Genomic DNA, 22,254 nt, shown 5'->3' with positions numbered 1-22,254 from the left:
GTGTTCTTTAAACTATCATATGTAATAAAAATGAAGTGCAACATGAAAGAAGACTGGAGGCTTTTTCAACAGATATAAGAACATAAAACAAAAAAATAAACCATCAGCAGCACTGAGCTCAAGCAACATTTTTAGCCTCATCTACACGCGTAGATGAAGCTCCGATCCGGCGGCTCGATTAGCTGCCGGATCGCCTCTTCCGTGTCCCCGCCGCATCACCGCTTGCCCGCACGTGCGCTGGATTCGATACCTGCTCCGCGCCGCTTATCTTCCGCTTGATTCCCTGCCAGTGTCCCCTCGCAGGGAATCGGTGGTGGCAAGATCAGACCTGATAAGCCACATCGCTGCCTCATCTACGCGTGTAGATGAGGCTTTAGACAGGCTTTGATCCTATCACTGTGCAGGAGATAGTAAAGACAATACAATTACGGTAAATAACAAGGAGGAGCAGCCAGTCCAACCTAACTGAAAATGCAGTTTCAGAATGGAAATTCAAATTATTACAAATTAGTGTCTGAAAGGGATTTTATTTTTAGCCATCAAGTTCTAAATATAGAGTATTAAAAATAGATTCACAGACAATTATGGTTTGAAACAAGGGGAAATAACCACAAACAATTTGTCTTACCCGGTTGGCGAGGATGCTGACTTTGCTGCCATTGGCATTGCACCTGATTGACACAATGCTGCCCAGGCCTGGCACCAGCTCAGAGAGGTTCTTACAATTGCTGTGGACTTTGGCTTCCCTTCAGATAAACACAGAAAGACAACACAATTACAATGTAGCATGATCTGTGACTAAGTCTGGGCAGAAGACGTGACCACAAGAACATTATGGCTTGGCATGGCAAGGACAGAACACAATCTCAGGCGTTGTTTTCCTTTCCCCTCGACAACTGCTTCTGTATATGACTGTGTTTGGCTAGCAGATAACGTGGAAAGCTAGACAAGCATTATAAAAAAAAAAAAATTTTTTAGCTAGGATATGTAGCCATTAATTGCTTAAAGTATCCCTGAACCGACAGGGGGGGTGTCTGATTAATAAAGGTGCCGTTGTTTGAACGGTGCTGTGACATATGTCCCAGTACCATTCTCTCAGTTCAGTGCCCCCAGGGGTCCCTGTTCTAGTCATCCAAAATCTTAGACCGACTAGAACGTCATATATGGGTGTGGAGGAAATAGCAGTTATCCTCCGCGATGATGGCCTTTTGTACCGCCGACATTTTGAAACCTGCAAGAGAAAAAAAAAAAGCGCCTCCACACATCTCACCTACTCCTGGATCCCTTTGTTGTCTTTTCCACCTCGTCAGCTCTGCCTTGTCCTCTTCTATCAACTGGCATCTCCCCTATGGCGCTGACCTGGTAGTACTTTTGGGTTACTTTCGGGTCAGCACCATAGCAGTGAAGATGCTGGCAGATACAAGAGACAGGAGGGCAGAACGGGAGAGCTGACAAGGCGGAAAAGACAGCGAAGGGAACCAGAAGTAGGTAAGTTGTGTGGCAGTGCTTTTTTGTAGGTCTCAAAACCAGGGCTGTGGAGTCGGAGTCGTGGAGTCGGAGTCGTGGAGTCGGGCAATTTTGGGTGCCTGGAGTCGGAGTCGGGAAAAAATGCACCGACTCAGACTCCTAATGAATTTGTAACTGTAATTAAAATAGAAAATATGATAAAATGTTCTATTTCTTAGATAATAGTCATTAAAAATAATGTATATATACAGTATATATACAGTAATAGCTGTGCTTAGTCCACAAAAATGAAATAAACCAATCAAAATTAGTTACTTGTGCTGCTTCAATAAAGCAGTCCCCGTATTTTTAAGGTCAGATATACATATCTGATTGTGACTGTATATATGATGTGTACACAGGAATCTCTTATATATACTAAATAACATCTATGCTGTAAGAATAAAGCCTGATGTGTAGCCGTGTCACTAATAGAGATGGTCAATGAGATGGAAATAATTCTGCACTGATGCTGATTTATGCAAATGTATGCACTCCCTTTGCTGATGAAATCAAATAATTTGATATGTTGTTAAAATTTGGTTTGGTGACTACAAATTAAAGGGTACCTGAGACGGATGAAAAGTAAAGTTTTATACATACCTGGGGCTTCCTCCAGCCCCCTTCAGGCTAATCAGTCCCTCGCTGTCCTCCACCACCCGGATCTTCTGATATGAGTCCTGGTAATTCAGCCAGTCAGCGCTGTCCGGCCGCATGCCGCTCCCACAGCCAGGAACATTCTGCACCTGCTGCACAGGTGTAGTATGCTCCTGGCGGCGGAGTGTGTGCATGCGCACTACGCCCGACTGGCTCAAGTACCTGGACTCATAGCAGAAGATCCAGGTGGTGGAGGAGGACAACGAGGGACTGTTTATCCTGAAGGCGGCTGGAGGAAGCCCCAGGTATGTATAAAACTTTAATTTCATCTGTCTCAGGTTTACTTTGTTACACAGTAGTACTATACTCTACATATGCACTCCCCACAGAGCTGCAGGGAATCCACTGAGAATGCTGTGCACATTGAACACAGAGGTGTTGTCTGTCACCCATAAACCTGGTTCAGATTGTGCATGAAGAATGTGTAATAGAGGAAGAATCTTCTCATTCCCCTGCAGAGTACCTGCACATCATTCTTACATGTACCCACACTTACATTGCCTAGGTCCTGATAGATGTTCTTTGTTCCGGTTTGTACCTTTTACAAGTACTCTTACCAAGGACTAGTTTTAGTCTAAAGGGAATAAATATAGTAGTCTACATATCCTTCTCACTTCAGTTGTCTTGTAAAATTCCTAAGCGTTGACAGTTAAGAGACGAATTTCATGTTACATACTTTTAATCAAAAAAATTGTAATATGCAAATTAGAGGAGTCGGAGTCGAGGAGTCGGAGTCGGAGTCGGTGGAATCCTAAACTGAGGAGTCGGAGTCGGTGGATTTTTGGACCGACTCCACAGCCCTGCTCAAAACATCAGTACAGGAGAACTTTAACACGATACTGTTGTAGGTCACTGTTTTTCTGGCAGTGAAAAGTTATAGTATACAACTAACCTAACCACTAGCTAGCTATTATAAAAAATGGAGTTCAATTGAGCTCTGTAAGGATTCCCGTGGGATTCTTTCCACCAAGTAATGCCTGCCTGGTGTTGTCTCAATATTGGTGGGCAGACCAAGCAATGAAGTCAGCAGGGGGCCTTGCCGTTTATTGCAATGTTGGACAGCCAGAAGTATCAATGGAAAGGTACAGCCACCACATGCAGGCACATTCATGCTGGGAGATATACAGTTTAAAGCGGATTTGAGATGAAAAACTAACTATAACAAGTAACTTGTCTATATATCTTATCTAAAGTTTAGAGTTTACACAGCAAATCTAGCTGCAAACAGCTTTAATAGAAAATGATTATTTCTTCCTGTGATACAATGACAGCAGCCATGTTGTTTGTAAACATTACACAAAGGCAGGCTTATCTGTATCTTGAGCACTCAGCCTGTGAAAAAAAAACACCTAATCCTCCCTCCTCCCCTCTGCCTCTAAAATCAATGGCTAGTAACACCTCCTTCTCCTCTTGCCCAGACTGAGCTCCCATGAGCCCTAGCTACGGCCAAGGCTCTCTGAAAACCTGTGGGCGTGGCTTCTTTAGTTTATAAGGAATTACAGTATTACAACAAAACAAAAAAAGTATTTAGCTTGAGGAATGCCCTATAAGGGCTCTTTCACACCAGAGCCCACTTCTGGCGTTTTAACGCAAAGTCTATACTGCGTTAACCAAGGTAAAGGGAAAGTCCATAGACTTTCCTTTTACCTTTCACACCCGACGCTGCGTTTCGATACGTTGCGGTACGACGCATCCCGGCGCATTTTATCGTCGGGAATCGCCGTTTCCCCTTCGGGGTAATTAACTACTACCGACGCTACTCAGCGTCGCACCAGAGTTTCCCGACGACACGCCGCAACGCGTGCAGGAGCCGTTCTCCTGCACGCTTTTGGTGTGTAACGTGCCTAAACAATAGGAAAGAAACACAATTATGCAATGAGTAAAAGTTCACTTCGGATCCACTTTAACTTAACCCAGGCTCCCTTTAAGACACAAAACTAGTGCTCCAATTTAAAGAGGAACTTTAGGGAATAAAACGGAACAAATACAATTGTTTGTACAATATTAATTAGTAAATGATTTTATCAATGTTTGTTCATTGTAAATGTATTTATTTATTTTTTTAAATATTTCAAAATTTTCATTTTCATACCCAAGACAACCAAGATTCCTGTTTATGAAGTTCAATGCAGGGAACAAAAAGTCTCTAGATGATATAAAACAGATGTGAAACCCCTAAACCCCCCTCTAGTTTCTCCCATCCCCCCCCCCCCCCCCCCCCTCTCTCGGTACACCTCATAAGGTGCTGTAGAACAAGGTAATCAACAAAAAGTATAACATTAAGAGAAGAGACCCAGAGATGAATAAAAAGCCTGTTTTTTTTTTACTTAACCAGGGCTTCGTCCAAGCTCATAAGCATGGATGCGTCCCTCGCCGTCCTCACTCGTGCCTTCCGCGGCCCACCCGGAATCTTCCGTTCAATCAAACCCCAGTAGACGGCTCAGTTTGACTGAGTGACGTCGGCCGGGGTCTTCTGCGCTTGCGCAAAAGGTCCGGGCATGCGCAGAAGGCCCCCCTGCTGACATCACACAGCCGCTTACCGGAGTAGATTGCGGCTGAACGGCGGCGCCGAGGAGGACGGCAAGGGACGCCTCCATGCTTATGGGGCTGGAGGAAGCCCCGGGTAAGTAAAAAACAGGCTTTTTATTAATCTCTGGGTCACTTTAAGAGAAAAGAAAAAAGCCACATAGGAATTAAAGACAGTCGTCTGCCCCTCAAAACACTGATTGTAAATTTTTTCACCCGGATTTCCATTCTTAAAATTTATCACAGATGGCGACAGCTTTAGTGCTGGCAGGGTGCATCCCTGTGGAATGTTTCATGTGTGTTCCCAAGTAAGCAGAAACACCTGGTCTCCCAGAGTCCTCTGGGTCAGAATGCTGTAACATTATAACCTAGGCTAAGCACCACTATGAGAGCAGGGTTACATACCAATATACAGCAATACATACATATAGGAAGAGTTTCTGATGCTGAAACCAGGATAAGTAACGTAAAACCGGGTATCCTGAATAATGCATTACATTCTACTAGATTTCCTTACTTTGCCATTTGAAAGTCTCACAGATATTAGATGGCTGTTACCCAACAAGATACTCAGATAGGCTATGGTGAGCCAGAACCACTAGGAGGTAGAAAGGGCTACAAGAGACCGAAAAGCGCTGTAACTAAAAAAGTGATGGTCAATATAATTTTGCCTTCTTAAAACAGAAAGTCTCTGCAATAATTCAGTTTTAAGTGAGAAAGTATGGTTTCCCATGATTCATTACTCCCATATGTAAATCATCTCTTTATGCCTGTGAAAGCCAGGCACACATCCAGGACTGCTGGTGTATAGTGAGCCTATAGCTTATACATTTTACAGGTCCACATCAATCTAACATGCACACAGCTGTTTACGACTTTATGTTCTTCATCAGTGCATCGCATGGATTAATATGGCTCTGTAATGCCTGGCAGATCTCCCGGTTTCTTTCCGCCACTATACCCCAATCTAGTGCCGCAGCTCTGAGCTTGGCCCACGTCTTCACCTATAGACAAGCCCCCGCTTGAACAGGACACTGAATATATCTCCTGACTTCGGTTATCCCCAGGTCTTAGTGTGCAAGATATAGCGGCTGAGGCAAGGTACCACCAGAGCAAGCAAGACTATGCAGCTGGGTGATATTAGGTAATAGAGCAGAATGCTATTGAGGAGGAGATTACACAGATCACACCAGGAGCTATAAACAAGGGAGTAAGATTGCTCACAGCGACTGCAGCTCTGAGCTTCCAATAACCGCCACAATGAACAAGACACAATGGCTGCTCAGTGCGACCACAGCACTGAGCATCTGATGTCCACCACACTGAGTAACGAAGACAGACAACAGACAGATAGAATGCTTGCCAGCTACCAATAACCGCCACAATAAACAAGACACAATGGTTGCTCAGTGCGCCCACAGCACTGAGCATCTGATGTTCACCACACTGGGCAACAAGGACAGACAACAGACAGACGGAACGTTTGCCAATCTGATCGCTGCCCCAACGATAGCAAACATACACACTGACAAGACAAACAAGTTGGAGCGTAACTAATAGCAACCGCAGCCTATAGTTATGTACACAGGAACAGGACTAGCAAGAATCCTACCAGCCACCAACATGGTGAAGGCAGTCTCCAAACTATCAGGATAAGAAAAGACTTCACTGTACCCCTGCAGGGGCAGTGAACGTCCAAGCAGACAAAGCAAACTAATGCAATACAATATTCACACAGGGAACCCAGCAATCCGCTAAGGCACAGCTGAACGCTATGACGGGCAAGGTGTGAGAGGAGAAGCAGGCTTTTCTATGGACATCAGCCAATGAGAGCATACATGCTAATTCCCACACAGCTGAATGGTAATCATGCAATCCTGTGTTAGGCTGATTGAAGGCTGCAAGCTGACTGTGAATGGAAAGAACTCCCCAAAAAAAAAAAAAAAAGGATTACAAATGCATGCCAAATTATGCAATAACATGCATGTAAGAAATCCATAGCTGTCTGGCTGCAGTTCAACTGCAGCAAGCCATGGATGGATTCATGGCAACATCCTGAGCTGCTCTGAACTGCAGAGTGATTGCAGGTGGCAATGAGACTTATTGCGAATGCAATCAAAACTAAGCAACCAAATGCAAGCATAGAAATCAAAACTGCTCGGTTGTAACTCCACTCCAACCGACAGGACATGCTACAGAAGTGATCCTTATAGGCTCTATGGGATTGCAGGCATGGGCAAACTTGGCCCTCCAGCTGTTATGGAACTAGAAGTCCCACAATGCATTGCAGGAGTCTGACAACCACAGTCATGACTCATAAAGGCAAGTGCATTGTGGGACTTGTAGTTCCATAACAGCTGGAGGGCCAAGTTTGCCCATGCCTGGGATAGGGCATGGACAAGTACTACAGAATACGCTATACCTCATCAGTTCTGGATGTGTGCCTGGCTGTCAGGGGCATAAAGATATCATTTGCATATTCAGGGGTGATGCATCATGGGAAACAACACATGCTCACACAACATAAATGAGTTTAATTCTCAAGGGGGGGGGGGGGGGGGGGGGAGTGAAAAATCACACTGGGCTGACATTCCCACCTAATTAATAGTGGTCATCTGAAGTCACAGCTGGAGAGGTCTACTCAGTGTTATAACAATTCCTGTCTGCTTTGTCAATTGATGCCCTTTTTGTGACTGATTGCCCAAATACATTTCAGGAATTATATAGTGAACAATTCTCCCCAATAAATTACCTTCTAGAGAGGTCAAAGAGTTTGAAGTGGGCAGTATCCGTGGCAACCACCAAGAAGCTTCCACAAATGTCCAGCAAACACGGATTCCCTTCTGGCCCGGAGAACGGAAGTAACTGCTTTACAGTACCCTGGGAGAAAAAGGCAAGTTAGTATATTAAGATACAGGTAAGCCCACAGTAAACGAATGAGAATGGGTGGATTGGTTCTTAACCTGTATCTGTCCAGAAGTCAAAACAACGTGCCATCTATGTCCCCTGTACCTCCTCTAGGCCTCCCTGTGCCTCCAGTGTCCTCCTTTGTTCCCCTGTGCCTTCAGTGTCACCCTCTGTCCCCCCCCACCCCACTGTATCACCTCTGTCCTCCTGTGCCCTCAGTGTACTGCTGCAGTAAAATGTGATTTTACGGTTTTAAAAAACATTTTTTTTTTTAATTTTTAAAATTGATTTTCTCAAATCAGTTACCTTATTTTTTTATAGCCTCTTGGTGAAAACAATAAATATAACTTACCTGTTTCCGTTTTTGTCTTTTGCTTATAATTTATTTAATAAATAAATAAAAAATCCAGAAAAACATAAGCTTAGTTATAGATTTTTGTCCCAGACTTTAACAGTATCTTCATTCATGTTGGCATTAACGGGCTTGGAAGGCCAGTAGAGTTCAGCTTCCTGACCAGTAGTTCTTTGGTTTGTTCCCAAAATGATCTTCACATAGGTCTATAATTGACCTTCACATCAGGGCTGTGGAGTCGGTACAAAATACATTAGACTCCAACTCCTCAGTTTATGAAACCACCGACTCCGGCTCCAGGTACCTAAAATGGCTCTGACTCCTTAGTCAAATACTTACCAGGGCTGTGAATTTGGTACAAAAATCCTCTGACTCCCAACTCAGACTCCTCAGTTTATGAAACCACCGACTCCAGGTACCCAAAATTGCTCCGACTCCTCAACTCCAACTCCACAGCCCTACTTCACATAACACTGGACTAAAAAAATAGGCACCAGCGAGACACCTGAATTAGTCCTCCTCCTTAATTCCTCAGTATTATTAGTGGCAGCTATATGACTCTACCCTGGCTTGGAGGGTGAAAAGGGAAAATAAATCTGTCCAAGACAATGAAAACCTTTTTACTACAGTGTGCAAAGGTGGGAGCATCTGTTGTGAATTACTGCATACTGTCATTTAAGTATTGTCACATAACTTTAAGCTGAAAATTTGTGTTTTAGAGCAATGGTCTGTATGGCCATAGGCATGACAGATTCTGACCAAAAATAGGCTAAAAATCTGAGACATAAAATGTATGTACTAAACGGATAGAAAACATTTTGGACAAGAGGGACCACTACATTAGCCGGGCATTGAGATACAAGGGGGACCACTATAATGTGGTACAAGGGGTGACCACTACTATGAGACACAAGGGCTGACCACTACAATAGCTGAGCAAGAAATGTCACTGACTGAACAGTCCAGTCTCTATATACTGACCTGTAAGGTTCTAATCTGGACTCTGCTGGGCTCCACAGTGTAGATGTTCTCTTCATATATCGCCAACACAGGAGAGTCACTGGCAAAAGACCCTAAATACAAGAGAACAATCATATTACCCTGAATACACAGCCAGAGTATGGCAACAGGAGTAAAGCTTAATGCTCACCAGAGACAGTCTATAAAATATGGACCCGATGGTTATCTATGTTTAAAAATCAACATGTAGCCAAAACCAGTATTGCACCGGATATATTCTTGTATAAATGTTATGCAATTAGACATCTATGTCAAATTAAAGGGAGGGATCGGCTGACAAGGGGAGATAGATCGAAGCAGGTGGTTCCAGCGCTCAGTGCCGAGTGCCAAAGCAGGGCGCTGCTATAGCAGTAATGCTAGGGCCCGGGGAACGTATGGGTAATTTGGGGTTCTGGCAATCGCTGGACACTGAATTACTACTCCCTCTGTTGCTATGATTCGGAGGGGGGGGGGGGGGGGGGGGGGAATAGTATTTGACACCGCCAGAAATTTGAGCAGTGTGGGACAAAACATACTCAGTTTGATTCGGTAAGGTTTGTGACATTTTGAAGGACATTTCCTGTCACTATACATACATTTGTAGGGGGTTCTCCGTGCCTCCATGTCGCCATCCTGATGCTGGTACCACCATACATGTACCAGGGCTAAGTATCCTCCTTTACACTACCATATTGTTTCTAAAGGTGCACTGTACACTTTGTCTATTGGTCGTTCCAGTGTTTATAATTTACTAAAATCATGTGATTGCACTTCATGGTTTATATGGATGTGTGCCACTGCACATACACATGTTACGTCATATCATTGGAATTACAGTAGATATAAGTGGTACCAACCTCTATAATAATTTGCCTGTGTCTCTGCATACCCTCCTGTCCCTGTGTCTGTGCTTTTGTGCTACTGCGCATCATGGGTAGCTGTTGGGACAGGAGGAGGACTGGGCCATTGGGGCGGGCATGTGCAGGCGCAGCACGCGCATGCTGCCATGTAGCCAGTGGCGGTGGACACGGGCGGGAGGGGAGGGGGTTTTGAAGGTGGCCTAGAGCCCTCACAATGGGCTTAGATCTGCTAGTACCCATAAATTTGCATCTGGTTTGTTTGGATATGGAGCAATTTTATGGGACTGCATTTTAATTGTTTTTATGTTTCTTGCTATCTAATGAGGTGTATACTGTGAGACATTGTAATAAAGATTTTTTTTGTATTTTCTTATATCCGTTCATTACTTTATGAGTGGTGCTTTCCCTTAAAGGGTTTTTGACCTTTTTTGAAAAATAAATTTGTAATACTCTAATACACGCAAGACGAAACTCAGCTGAGGCGGGCGATAACAACCCGAACCTGCCATGTTTACAGCGGCCCCTGATGATTCACAACGCCTCGGACATCGATCGCAGGCTAGTGACACTTTCTGAGGAAGGGAGTTTCAATTCCTGGCAGGGAACATGCCTCATATTATTTTTATTCTTGTTATATTAGCATTTATATATTGCTGACATCTTCTGCAGTGGTATACAGAGTATACGGTCTTGTCACTTAACTGTCCCTCAGAGGGGTCCACAATCTAGTCCCTACCATAGTCATATGTCTATGTATGTATGTATTGTGTAGTGCATGTATCAAACAAACTCTGTGCAGATAGTGCCCTGGCTGGGATATGGACCGAGTGCTAACCACTATGCCAACTTGCTTCCTCATATGTGCATACGAGGCTTTAGCAGGGACTGGGTGCTGACTAACACTAGATTTGCAATCGCTTTGCTCGTGTGTTAGATTGCTTCAAACATAAAAAAATTCAGCATAGCTCATTGTTGGAGGGGGTCTCCTCTGCTCAAGAATCTTTAATTTAATTGTATATTACAATCGAATTTTCTGGTTTCCTATAAGGGCATATTTATAGTAGGACGTTGCGTTGTAATGCGACGTTAAAGTCGCAACGCTGTATTAATACGCAACGCAAAAAAAGGTGGTAACGCACATCAACACTGCGTTACCATGGCATACAGTAGATACAGTGGAACATACAGTGAATGAAAAGTATGCCTCTCAGTATCTGTTAACGTCTGCGTTTAGAGGTAACGTACTGCAAGCAGTGAGTTACAATAACGCGACATTTACAACACAATGTTAATGTTGCACTGTGAATGTCGCATAGGCTTAATATTACAGTGCGTTATCATGCATTAAAATTACTTGATAACGTCCCACTGTGAATGCGACCTAAGACAACAATAATACAAAAGGGAGTGATGGTTTGCGTGTTTTTTTAATTCCCTGAGATAATACACACAGCTGTTGCCGCAAGAGATCAACCATAAATAAGTACCTGTGTCAAAAATGTGCATTATACTGTAATATTAGTGCATGTATTAGATGTGTCACTCTACTTAACCATTTTTATTTTTGTGGCCTTTGCAATCTGTTATTGAAATCTCTTATAGGTGCAACTAGGCATAAGCAGTGTATGCCTTGCACTTCTGTAGTGTATGAGAGATTGACTGGTGGCTCCTCTGAAATGTTTTGTCCTGCTTCCCGGCCACCATTGTCACAGTATAGTTTTGTAAAATTAAACAAAAAATCTGTCTGGTTGCTCTGGCCAAAGTTACAACCCCCCCTCCCCCCCCCCCCCCCCACCACCACCACCACCACGGGGACAGTTACCGTATACAAAGGTAGCTGAAGACTGGTGTCCACTAACCCAGCCACCAATGTCAAATGACAACAAGTAGTGACATCCGGCCAAAGTAAGCAGCTTTGTAAAGCAGGAAGGAGTTTTCACAACTTACTATGCAGGCCGAAGTATCACTCCACTTTATATAAACAGCTATGTGCACAAAAAGTAACACTTAAGTCACATGACATCAGACATAATGGCTATATAGGTTTTGCAGGCTTACTAAATACAGCTGCTAATACTTTGTCCAGCTTAATTAATAACTTCACATCACTAGGATTGTAAGGTGTGTTGTAAGTTGCAGGACTAATTCTTAGAAAATATTTAGCAAAATCATGTTTTTTGCTAAAAACAAAAGTTAAATAGTTATGATTTGCAGGAAACCTTAACAGAGCATCAGTAACAAAAAGAAGCACAGAACTGGCATGGGCTTTGTTACGAAACACTGTAATGCAACCTATCCGCACACAAACAATATGACACTTTTGTGATTCACAAGACATTTTCTCTTATTTGCACGGGGAGCCACAGCCATTTCCAATTCCGCCGCAGCTCCCGTTCTGCTGTGTGCTTCATAAATCTGCAGCATGCCGCCAGATTCGTACTGAAGTGCGCTCTGGATGGCAAGCTGTGTTACCGATAGGAAAGTGTTTCCCGTGCAGCTCACATGCAGGGAAACGCTGCGAACCTGTAGCTAGAGGAAACGGGCCATTACAGAGCAACTTCTGCAGCTGTCATGAGCCAAGACTATAACTAGGTAGTTACATGTACAAGTAACCCACTTAGTTCAGCCAACAGTTTAGCTAAGTAGCATGCACTGCGCAGATGTCAATTGTTTAAAGACAATCTGGAAAGAAAAAAGTGCCCCTATGGGTTACTTACCTCGGGAGGGAGAAGCCTCTAGCAAAATGATATCTGCGCAGTAGAGCAGACCTGATCAGGCTCAGCTATTCCAGCCGCGGGGAAGGTTGTACTGCGCAGGAGTAACGATTGGTAAATATTGCTGCACGCTGTTCGTGGGTTGCCAGTGATGGATCTCCGAGGCTGAAGAGGACAGGGGAAGCCTTATCATGTTCCAGAGGTTTCCCCCTCCTGAGGTAAGTACCCCATAGGGGCACTTCTTTCCTTACAGATTCTCTTTAACAATGTGACTGAAAGTGTACTTTTCAAAATGTCTAGGTAAGCATGATAAAACAGCATTGTTTATTGATTGTAAATGGCATTACAGCCCTTCACTAAACTGCAGCTCACCAAAGAGTGAGGGCTTCTCCCCTCCTCATTCCCAAAGATGAAGTCATCTTACTGTTTGACTATTACAAGGACTACTGTTTTGAGTGTATTGTGCCTAAGCTGGTCAGCTGTCAATGTTCTTGTATTCGTTTACATATTTGCTTAAAGGGAACCTTAACTGAACTGGGGGTAAAGAGTTTTACTTACCTGGGGCTATTACCAGCCCCCTGCAGCAGTCCTGTCCCCTCGGCGCCGCTCTGGAATCCTCTGGTCCCCCGCTGTCACTTAGTTTCGTTTTTGACGACTCACCAGTCGCCGGCCACCATGCGTATTATTGGACACATTCACCAATGCAATTAGCGCTATTGCGGACCGCAACACGTGCAAAAATACGCGTTGCCGCATTCCGCACGCGTAGATATGCGGCAACGCGTATTTTTGTACGCGTTGCGGTCCGCAATAGCGCTAATTGCATTGGTGAATGCGTCCAATAATACGCATGGCGGCCGGCGACTGGTGAGTCGTCAAAAACGAAACTAAGTGACAGCGGGGGACCAGAGGATTCCAGAGCGGCGCCGAGGGCACAGGACTGCTGCAGGGGGCTGGTAATAGCCCCAGGTAAGTAAAACTCTTTACCCCTCGTTCAGTTAAGGTTCCCTTTAAAGTGGACCCAAACTCTGGCACAGCATACAATGAAAAGTCTTTATTCTACATATAGATGCTGAAGAAATTCCCTGCTCTGTGTTCTTAGTTTCAAAGATTAGATCAACGTGTCTACTTCGCTCTTAACAACTGAATAGACTGCAGGAGAGCGCCATCAAAGCAGCTCTGGCAAACAGTAAACACTAATGCTTAAATCTTTCAGTGCTCCCTGCAAAAGTGAAATCTGGAAAAGAAAAATTTTAGAATTTCCATAAATTGTAATGAAGATTTTTTTGCCCATAAAAGTTATCATGCTGTGGGCTAATCTTTTAGAGCAGAGAAAGTACTGAATTTGGTTCCACTTTGATAAAATCTTTGAAATAGAAATAGCAGGTGAAGGGGCTAACGGAAGCTCAGCATGATAGATGATCCACACACCTGAATTCCTCAGTGTTGCTCCACTGAGCTCATAGACTGTCACCTGCTTTCCATTCCATACTGCAACACAGTCCTGAAGAAAAAAAAATCCATCATTACAAATTTTAGGCCAAGAGCCAGAACCATGAATCATAGGATGCAGGATCCATATAATACAGAACTGTGAAGCATCTGATGGGAAGCAAAATGGAACACTTGCACATTAATCAAAGTGACCTCTATCAGATCAGATACACATATAAAATAAGGAAACAGAAGTGTATTCAATACAACTTATTTAAAAAGGTAAGCTATTGACCTGCCCCAAAGCTCTGCATAAAATGTTGTTCTACTGCAGGTCAGTAAGCGGTCATAAAAATATTGGCCTGGTGAGGATTTGTCCCTCCTTACTACATGCTGTCACTTGTAACCAAAAACTGAATCGTGTTGGTGTTCGAATTCGGGAGATTGAATTCAGAACACCCTTCAGAAGACCCTGTCCAATGCTTCAGATGCTGAAGTGTGGTGTGCGGGAGAATTTGGGTTTCTGAATTCAATCTCCCAACTTCAAACAACACTGTAACTGTAATGAGTCATAGTCGTAAGAGTACTGAGTAAAAGGTAGAGACTATACCTATATAGTCTCTTACAACTATGACTAAGGGCAGATTGTAAGTCCATCACTTGTTGATTGTTCCTTTGGGAGCATTGTTTTTGCATCTGACTGAACTGTGGCTTGACTGATTGGATCCAACACCAGTGAGTACTATCTTTGGGGTCAGAGAGTTTTGGACTTTCCTCCACATGGAGAGATAAAGTGGTGACAGAATCCCAATCTGCTCTGCTCTGCGAGGCCACGAGAGGCTTGTCTGGAGGAGTTGGACAGATGCAAAGCACTCAATGGGGGACATTTATCAAGAGTGACTGAGACAAAATATTGGTAAGGTTTTTAGAAATCCGTGCAGAACTGTCTCAGACAACTTAAGAAATCATTAGATAGTGCAGTTTTCTTCTTAAGCTATTGTAAAATATTAGGAGTTAGGAAGGTCTCTCTGACAGTGCAGTGTGTGAGGGAAATTGCTGTTGCCGAGGTAACCAATACATCTGCTGTATTGATACCAGCAGGCTCTGAGGAGGAATTCCACAGGGGGATGTCTCGCTTGCACTGCTGCACTATCTGTAGAACTGCTATTGAGCACTTCATCTGCGACAGTTTAGGGATGGATGTGCACTTTTAACTTTAGAGCAGCTCAAGAAATTCATGCTAAACTGCCCCTATTACATAGGATTTAAGAAGTGTCTTAACATGCAGAACTGTTCCCCTGCTGATTAGAACTGTTTAAGAGGAAAAAACTGTCAGTAATGCTTTGATAACTTTGGCCCACTATCCCTGCAAAACTCTAGAAAGAGATCTGCAAAAATTATGCCGTTGACAGAGGTTTCCAGATATTCTGCCCAAGAGCTTCTCTGGATCTAAAAACTAACCATGAAAAAGAGGAGTATTGGACATGTAGAGGTACACTATGGAAACAGAAGCTTGAGGCACACCATGCAGAGATACACTATGGAAACAGAAGCTTGAGGCACACCATGCAGAGATACACTATGGAAACAGAAGCTTGAGGCACACCATGCAGAGGTACACTATGGAAACAGAAGCTTGAGGCACATCATGCAGAGGTACACTATGGAAACAGAAGCTTGAGGCACACCATGCAGAGACACACTATGGAAACAGAAGCTTGAGGCACACCATGCAGAGGTACACTATGGAAACAGAAGCTTGAGGCACACCATGCAGAGGTACACTATGGAAACAGAAGCTTGAGGCACACCATGCAGAGGTACACTATGGAAACAGAAGCTTGAGGCACACCACGCAGAGGTACACTATGGAAACAGAAGCTTGAGGCACACCATGCAGAGGTACACCATGGAAAGACAAGCTTGAGGTAAACTTTTTTTTTTTAAACAAAAAAGGTTAATTTAGCAATCAATATTATGATAAAAACAACAACATTTATATCAAAAGACAAAAGATCTATATCTGAATACCATATTGTATAAGATGTCTACTTATACATTGATACATGGTAGAGCAACATTTGACTAAAAAATATGCACTAAGGGTTTATACTGACAACGGATGGTTTAAAAGGAACCCGAGGTGCGAGACCTATGGAAGCTGCCATTTTTTAACATTGCCAGTTGCCTGGCAGTCCTGCTGATCTTTCTGGTCAGTAGGGTCTAAATCACACACCTGGAACAAGCATGCAGCTAATCTTGTCAGATTTGTCATAGACATCTGATCTGCATGCTTGTTCAGAGTCTTTGGCTAAAAGTATTAGAGGCAGAGGATCAGTAGGACAGCCAGGCAATGTGCATTGTTTAAAAGGAAACAAACATGTCAGCCTCCATCTCCATCGCTTTTTACAGAAAGCATTCTAGCTTTACAGCATTTATTCACAAAAGCCCAACACTATCAAACATAACTGCTAAAAATCCTTTATCCGGATATTTAAAAAAAAAGCCATTGAGTAACATCACACTCTTAATCTGATGGGTTGTCTTCTCATCCTACTACCATTATTGTAGCTACTGAGAAAGAGTAATAAATACTGTATGACCCAACAAAGCAAGACTGTAAAGTGCAGCATTTGCTTACTTTAGTGACGAAGACCCCTTTAATGTACATGTCGGTCTTCAGGCTGTGAGTGGCTCCTGTGCTGAAATAGGTTATGCTGAGCTGAGAAGGAGCAACCTGGACAGCAGCAACTTGTTGACGGAAGTGAGAAGACATGACGTGCTCACTGAGGACCAGGACAGAGCTGAGGTTGTTCACAGCCAGGAGATTCTTAGAGGAGCCCCACTGCACCAAGACAGAGTGAAACACATAATCGTTACTATTCATAATATAATATTCCTGCAGAGTAGAATACTGCTTTTCTCCAGATAGGTGACATTTAGTGTAATGCGCTCAGGTCCAAGTTCATTAGAAAAAACCGAGGCTTGTTTATCAAGAACTCTACAAAGACAGCTTAAAGTGGGATTATACTCCAAAACTTTTCAGTTCCACAATTCCAGACACACGAGAAGCTTTTTTTTTTTATAAACAGTATTCTCTTATTTATTCTTAATTTATGATATCTTCAAATTGCGGACAAGATGTGCAGATACAAAACCAGACCTCCAATGCACATAAAAAGACTTTCACGCCCAAAAGCCGCTTCCTCAGAGGCACACCGTATACAAACATCCGTGGGCCTACGACCAGCACCTCCGCAATCTTGAATCTAGAAAGAAACTAATCAGCGACGATCCCATGTGTTCATGGGCTGCAACACATGGATGTTTGTATACGGTGTGCCTCTGAGGAAGCGGCTTTTGGGCGTGAAACATGTCAGGCAGTCTTTTTATGTGAATTGGAGGTCTGGTTTTGTATCTACACGTCTTGTCTGCAATTTGAAGATATCATAAATAAAGAATAAATAAGATAATACTGGTTCTAAAAAAACAAAAACAAACCTCCCGCTTCTCGTCTGTCTGGAATTGTGGTGCTATCATATTTAGGGGTAGAACCACACTATTTTTTTTTTATCCTGTCTATAAAACTTTTCAGTTACATGAAAGAACATTCAAAAGCATTCCCAAGCATTCCTTATGTCTAAAATTGTTTATTTTGCCTGCAGAGAGCAGTAGAAGCTTGCTCATCTCTGACCATCGGCTGAAGCTCTATTCCTGGGTCTTCACTCTGCCCCCCTCCTTTTCTGCTTAAAGGAGTTATCAGGCAAAAAAAAACAAAACAGTTTCACTTACCTGGGGCTTCTACCAGCCCCATGCAGCCATCCTGTGCCCTCTTAGTCACTCATTGCTGCTCTGGTCCCCCTTCGTCAGCTCGTTTATTTTTTGCCGACCTCTGGGTCGGCAGGCCGCATTGCGTACATTTTTACGCATTCCCGCTGGTGCAGGAAAATTAACACATACATTTTTACGCATTAGTGGTTCAAGTAAAAATGTATGTGTTAATTTTCCTGCACCAGCGGGAATGCGTAAAAATGTACGCAATGCGGTCCGCCGACCCCTGGGTCGGCAAAAACTAAACAAGCTGACGGAGAAGGACCAGAGCAGCAGTGAGTGACTACGAGGGCACAGGATGGCTGCATGGGGCTGGTAGAAGCCCCAGGTAACTGAAACTCATTTTTTTTCCTGATAACTCCTTTAAGTGACTCAGCTGTTGCCAGGGTGATGTGTCTATTCAGCAGAGTGAAGACACAAGCGGAGAGTGTCTCTTGACCGGAATGATTACATTTGCCAATTAGCCAGAGATAAGCAAGCCTGTACTGCTCTCTGCAGTGAAAATACAGGTTTTTACACACAGGGAATGCTTGGGAATGTTCTTTTATGTAACTAAGAGTAGTTACTGAAATTTTAGTTTTGGGAGTATAATCCCACTTTAAACAAAACTGCAGAAGTTGTCCAGGGTAACAAATTGGGTTTAACACTTCTGCTTTTCTCAGAGCAACTTCAAGACTTTTGCTGCAGTTTTCTTGGGACCTGTCTTGGGGAATCAACATGTTTATGGTTACTGGTTGCTATTAAAGCTGCCTATACCCCAGCTGGGTACCTGGATCTGAGCAATGTTGCCCTCCAGCTCTGTTGGAGTCTTCAGTTTCCAGTTCTCTTTCCCATCAACCTTCAAAGACATATGTCCACTAGGCACTTTACTCCACATGGCTACTCGGCCTTTACTGGTTCCAGCTGCCAGTGTGGCTGTAGGGCACATAGAAATGAACTCAGGTGAAAAAGGAAAAGCAATAAATCACAATGTAATTAAAATCAGACACGTACATCGAGCTCTACTCAAGTGATGAATGACAACTTAACATGAAAATATCTTGGTTTAAAAATAAAAGCATTTGAGCAAACTTCATTACCAAGTTATATCTGTGTCAGTTTTGGAGGTATTACAATTATTTCTAGGAACAGCAGATCTCGTATCTTAGTCACATTTCACTTTAGATTTTTAATATATATTTTGCCCACAAGTTGAAGTTTCACTTTAGCCCCGACCCCCCCACACACACACACTCCATCCCCCCCCCGCGCGGTCTGATTCTTTCCAGATTTTACGGTCTACAAGCAGCACAATTTTTTTTAGACCCTAAGACATGGAAAAAATAATCACACTGCAGAGAGAGATCTGCAGCAGCCCCAGCACTCACTCACCTCCCTGAGATCAAGCGCTGCAGTTCTCCCTCCATCCTCCAGATGGAGCTGTAACCCTATAGTGAGATTGCCGGCTGTCCTCATGAAGACAGACAGCGATCTCACCAGGGGGAAGCAGAGCCTCGGAGGAGAGTAAGTAGAATGGCAGCTGACATCGGGATCCTCCGGGAGGTGAGTAAAAATGCTTGCTGCTCGCATTGCTCTGTATAGACCTCCCGCCGGCTACCATGAGTTCAGCTTGGAATAACTGCTCCTAGCTTGTTTTTTCCACCCCGAGCTGGACTCGTGATAACCTCTAAGGAGGTTAAAGAGAAACCATAACATATAGTAAAATGCAGTAAATTATTCAGGATACCCACTGTCACGATATGCTGAATGCACACGGTGCGTTCGCGCGCTCGATTTCCCGCTCGATTCCCGTCGATTTGTTTATTTCCAACATGTCCGATTTGGATTTCGATGGATTGTTAGGTCGATTTGGCATACTTTGCATGCGAATCGACCTAACGATCCATCGAAATCCAAATCGGACATGTTGGAAATAAACGAATCGACGGGAATCGAGCGGGAAATCGAGTGCACGAACGCACCGTGTGTATCCAGCATTAAACATCCTGGTTTCAGCATCAGAAACAAACATTTTCATACTGGTATGCCACTCCACCCTTCCACTGATACTAAGCCCAGGCTGTTCATTATGCTGAATTCCACCCCGGGAATTCTGGGAGACCAAAGATCAGTGAAATGTGAAGTGAAAGGCTGCCATTGCAATCAATATGTCTAGTTGGATGGCTGTTAAGCTGATCTTTCAGCTGCCATAGTAGATGAGTCACACACTCTGTGTAACCCTCTTCCCCCTGCTCCCCCCCCCCCCCTCCCCCAGGTCACTTGCCTCCCCTTCAGCAATCTGTCAAATTTGAATGGTTTAAAGTAGTCTGTAAAGTCGATGAATGTCACTGCTGTATGAAAGCATAATAATTATATAGCTCAGTGTCAGTGGCTTCAGATGAGGCAAACTAAACTAGAAGAGAAAGCAGAACATCCCACATTTGTAAAAACAGCCAGCTAATCTATTCTGTAATCTTCAGTAGGTTAATTGGTTTTGGCTCATACAGGTTCTGGAAAGAAGGGTGTTTGGATGGTAAGAGGAAGGGAGGGGGGAACCTGGAAGCCAAGACTGCCATACTACTGCGCCATCAGGCGCACTTGGCAATCATCTGCTGTCCAAAAGGAGACATCAAAGTGTGTATGTGTGTGGGGTGGGGGGGATGCAGAAGATGGCGAAGGTTCAGCAGTGATGGCCCAGTTCTTCATGAAGTAAACCGGCGGCGATGGCAAAAGCTGCTGGGGATCCCGATTGCTGACATCTGGTAGTGCTGGCCAAGATTTTCTAGTTCAAAAGGTGCAGTGGTGTTCATTTCTGTGGTGTGTTCTAACTCCTGGGCAGCATTTGGCAGGGCTGGACAATATAATCTGGTTTTCAAAGAGGGGTCCGGCCGCAGTGGCCCCTACTTCGGGATTAGCAGCTGGCATCATGGAGGGGCTGAAGGTGTCCTTGCTGCGGTGGAGCAGCAGCAGCCGACAGATGGATGGACTTGGAATCCAACGAGGCTAAAGGTGTCCCGATCGACACAGTGTCTTCCAACCTCAGTGGAGTCCTGACCTCCTGGGTAGCAGAGGTGGACTCCACACGGCCTGTACCTGCGCAGACAACAGACCCAGGGAGCGGCAAGGCAGAAAAAAACTCCAGGTCCCGAACTACCACAACCTGCACCAATGTCCCAAGCTACACTGGACCACACTGCACACCTTCAGGGAGATAACAATGTGAGCAAATAATTATTAGGGAGCCTCTATTATCTGTACAAATGGCACTTTATTAATTAAATACACAAAGATGCAAAAAATCCCTTTTTCCCTCCCCTTTAAAACCCTAAAAAGGCTGTGTGCAGAGCAAGACATAGGACCCTATACTGAAGGAGTGCACTCCTAATGTTCATGAATGATATATGTCGTTAAGTCTTCGGGGCGCCCTTGTAGGTATAGAAGATGCTTGCAATGCAGTAAGTCAAGCGGTAATGGCGATGTCTCCATGCAACCTTTACATGTCAGCAAAATCAGCAGTCAGGCAGTGATTAGCAAAGCGTGTAGCGAAGCAGGAAGATACGCCTCTAAACACCCCTCATTACATGCATGGCTAGTGTTACCATAAGCATACCCGACTATGCAAGTCTCTGGACCAGTGCTCGCCAGGCCCGCTCGGGTATGCGCTCGCCGGGCCCGCTCGGGTATGCTTATGGTAACACTAGCCATCCATGTAATGAGGGGTGTTTAGAGGCAAATCTTCCTGCTTCGCTACACGCTTTGCTAATCACTGCCTGACTGCTGATTTTGCTGACATGTAAAGGTTGCATGGAGACATCGCCATTACCACTTGACTTACTGCATTGCAAGCATCTTATATACCTACAAGGGCGCTCCCGAAGACTTAACGACATATATAATTCATGGACATTAGGAGTGCACTCCTTCAGTATAGGGTCCTATGTCTTGCTCTGCGCACAGCCTTTTTAGGGTTTTAAAGGGGAGGGAAAAGGGATTTTTTTTTGCATCTATGTGTATTTAATTAATAAAGTGCCATTTGTACAGATAATAGAGGCTCCCTAATAATTATTTGCTTAATGTTTATATCCTTTGGGTGAGACTTTGCATGATAGTTAGGTAGATATCCCACTAAAAATATAGGTTTTAGATAACAAGGTGAATTGGTAGGGGAAAGGGTAGAAAAACAAGAAAAGGCCAGAATCCTGTAGCCGTGGCTGCCAATTAAGGCACCATCTTCCTGAACTGCAGTTAAACCGTAATGTTATAATGACATGCATACAATAAGGTCAAAAGTACACACTTAATAGGCTTAAAGAGGAAGGAACTGTAGTGAAAAATAGTAGTAGGGGAAAGAATAAATCAATACAATCAGTAAGAAGTTAAAAAAAAAAATAGGCGATAGATCAAGAAATTATTGATATTTGCCATGTAATTCGCTCATGTGGTTTGATCCACAATCAGCCTGCACATCGTCATCTTTACTATTGGCAGG

General features: G+C 43.8%; 1 protein-coding gene across 4 annotated transcripts in view; it reads right to left on the bottom strand.

The window, feature by feature from the left end:
• The window catches only part of IFT140 (intraflagellar transport 140), a 162,616-nt gene that overhangs the window by 105,253 nt on the left and 35,109 nt on the right, over positions 1-22,254 (bottom strand). For all 4 annotated transcript variants that reach the window (XM_068244383.1, XM_068244382.1, XM_068244385.1 and 1 more), the window contains exons 9-14: positions 18,556-18,701; positions 16,597-16,800; positions 13,953-14,025; positions 8,930-9,021; positions 7,442-7,569; positions 629-746 (exon numbers count right to left, since the gene is read on the bottom strand). In XM_068244383.1, coding sequence (XP_068100484.1) covers positions 629-746; positions 7,442-7,569; positions 8,930-9,021; positions 13,953-14,025; positions 16,597-16,800; positions 18,556-18,701 — 761 coding nt within the window. The remainder of the gene's footprint in view (positions 1-628; positions 747-7,441; positions 7,570-8,929; positions 9,022-13,952; positions 14,026-16,596; positions 16,801-18,555; positions 18,702-22,254) is intronic.

The sequence above is a fragment of the Hyperolius riggenbachi genome, chromosome 7, assembly GCF_040937935.1.
Source record: "Hyperolius riggenbachi isolate aHypRig1 chromosome 7, aHypRig1.pri, whole genome shotgun sequence".
Lineage (NCBI taxonomy): Eukaryota > Metazoa > Chordata > Amphibia > Anura > Hyperoliidae > Hyperolius > Hyperolius riggenbachi.
This window is presented reverse-complemented; position numbering and strand designations above follow the sequence as displayed.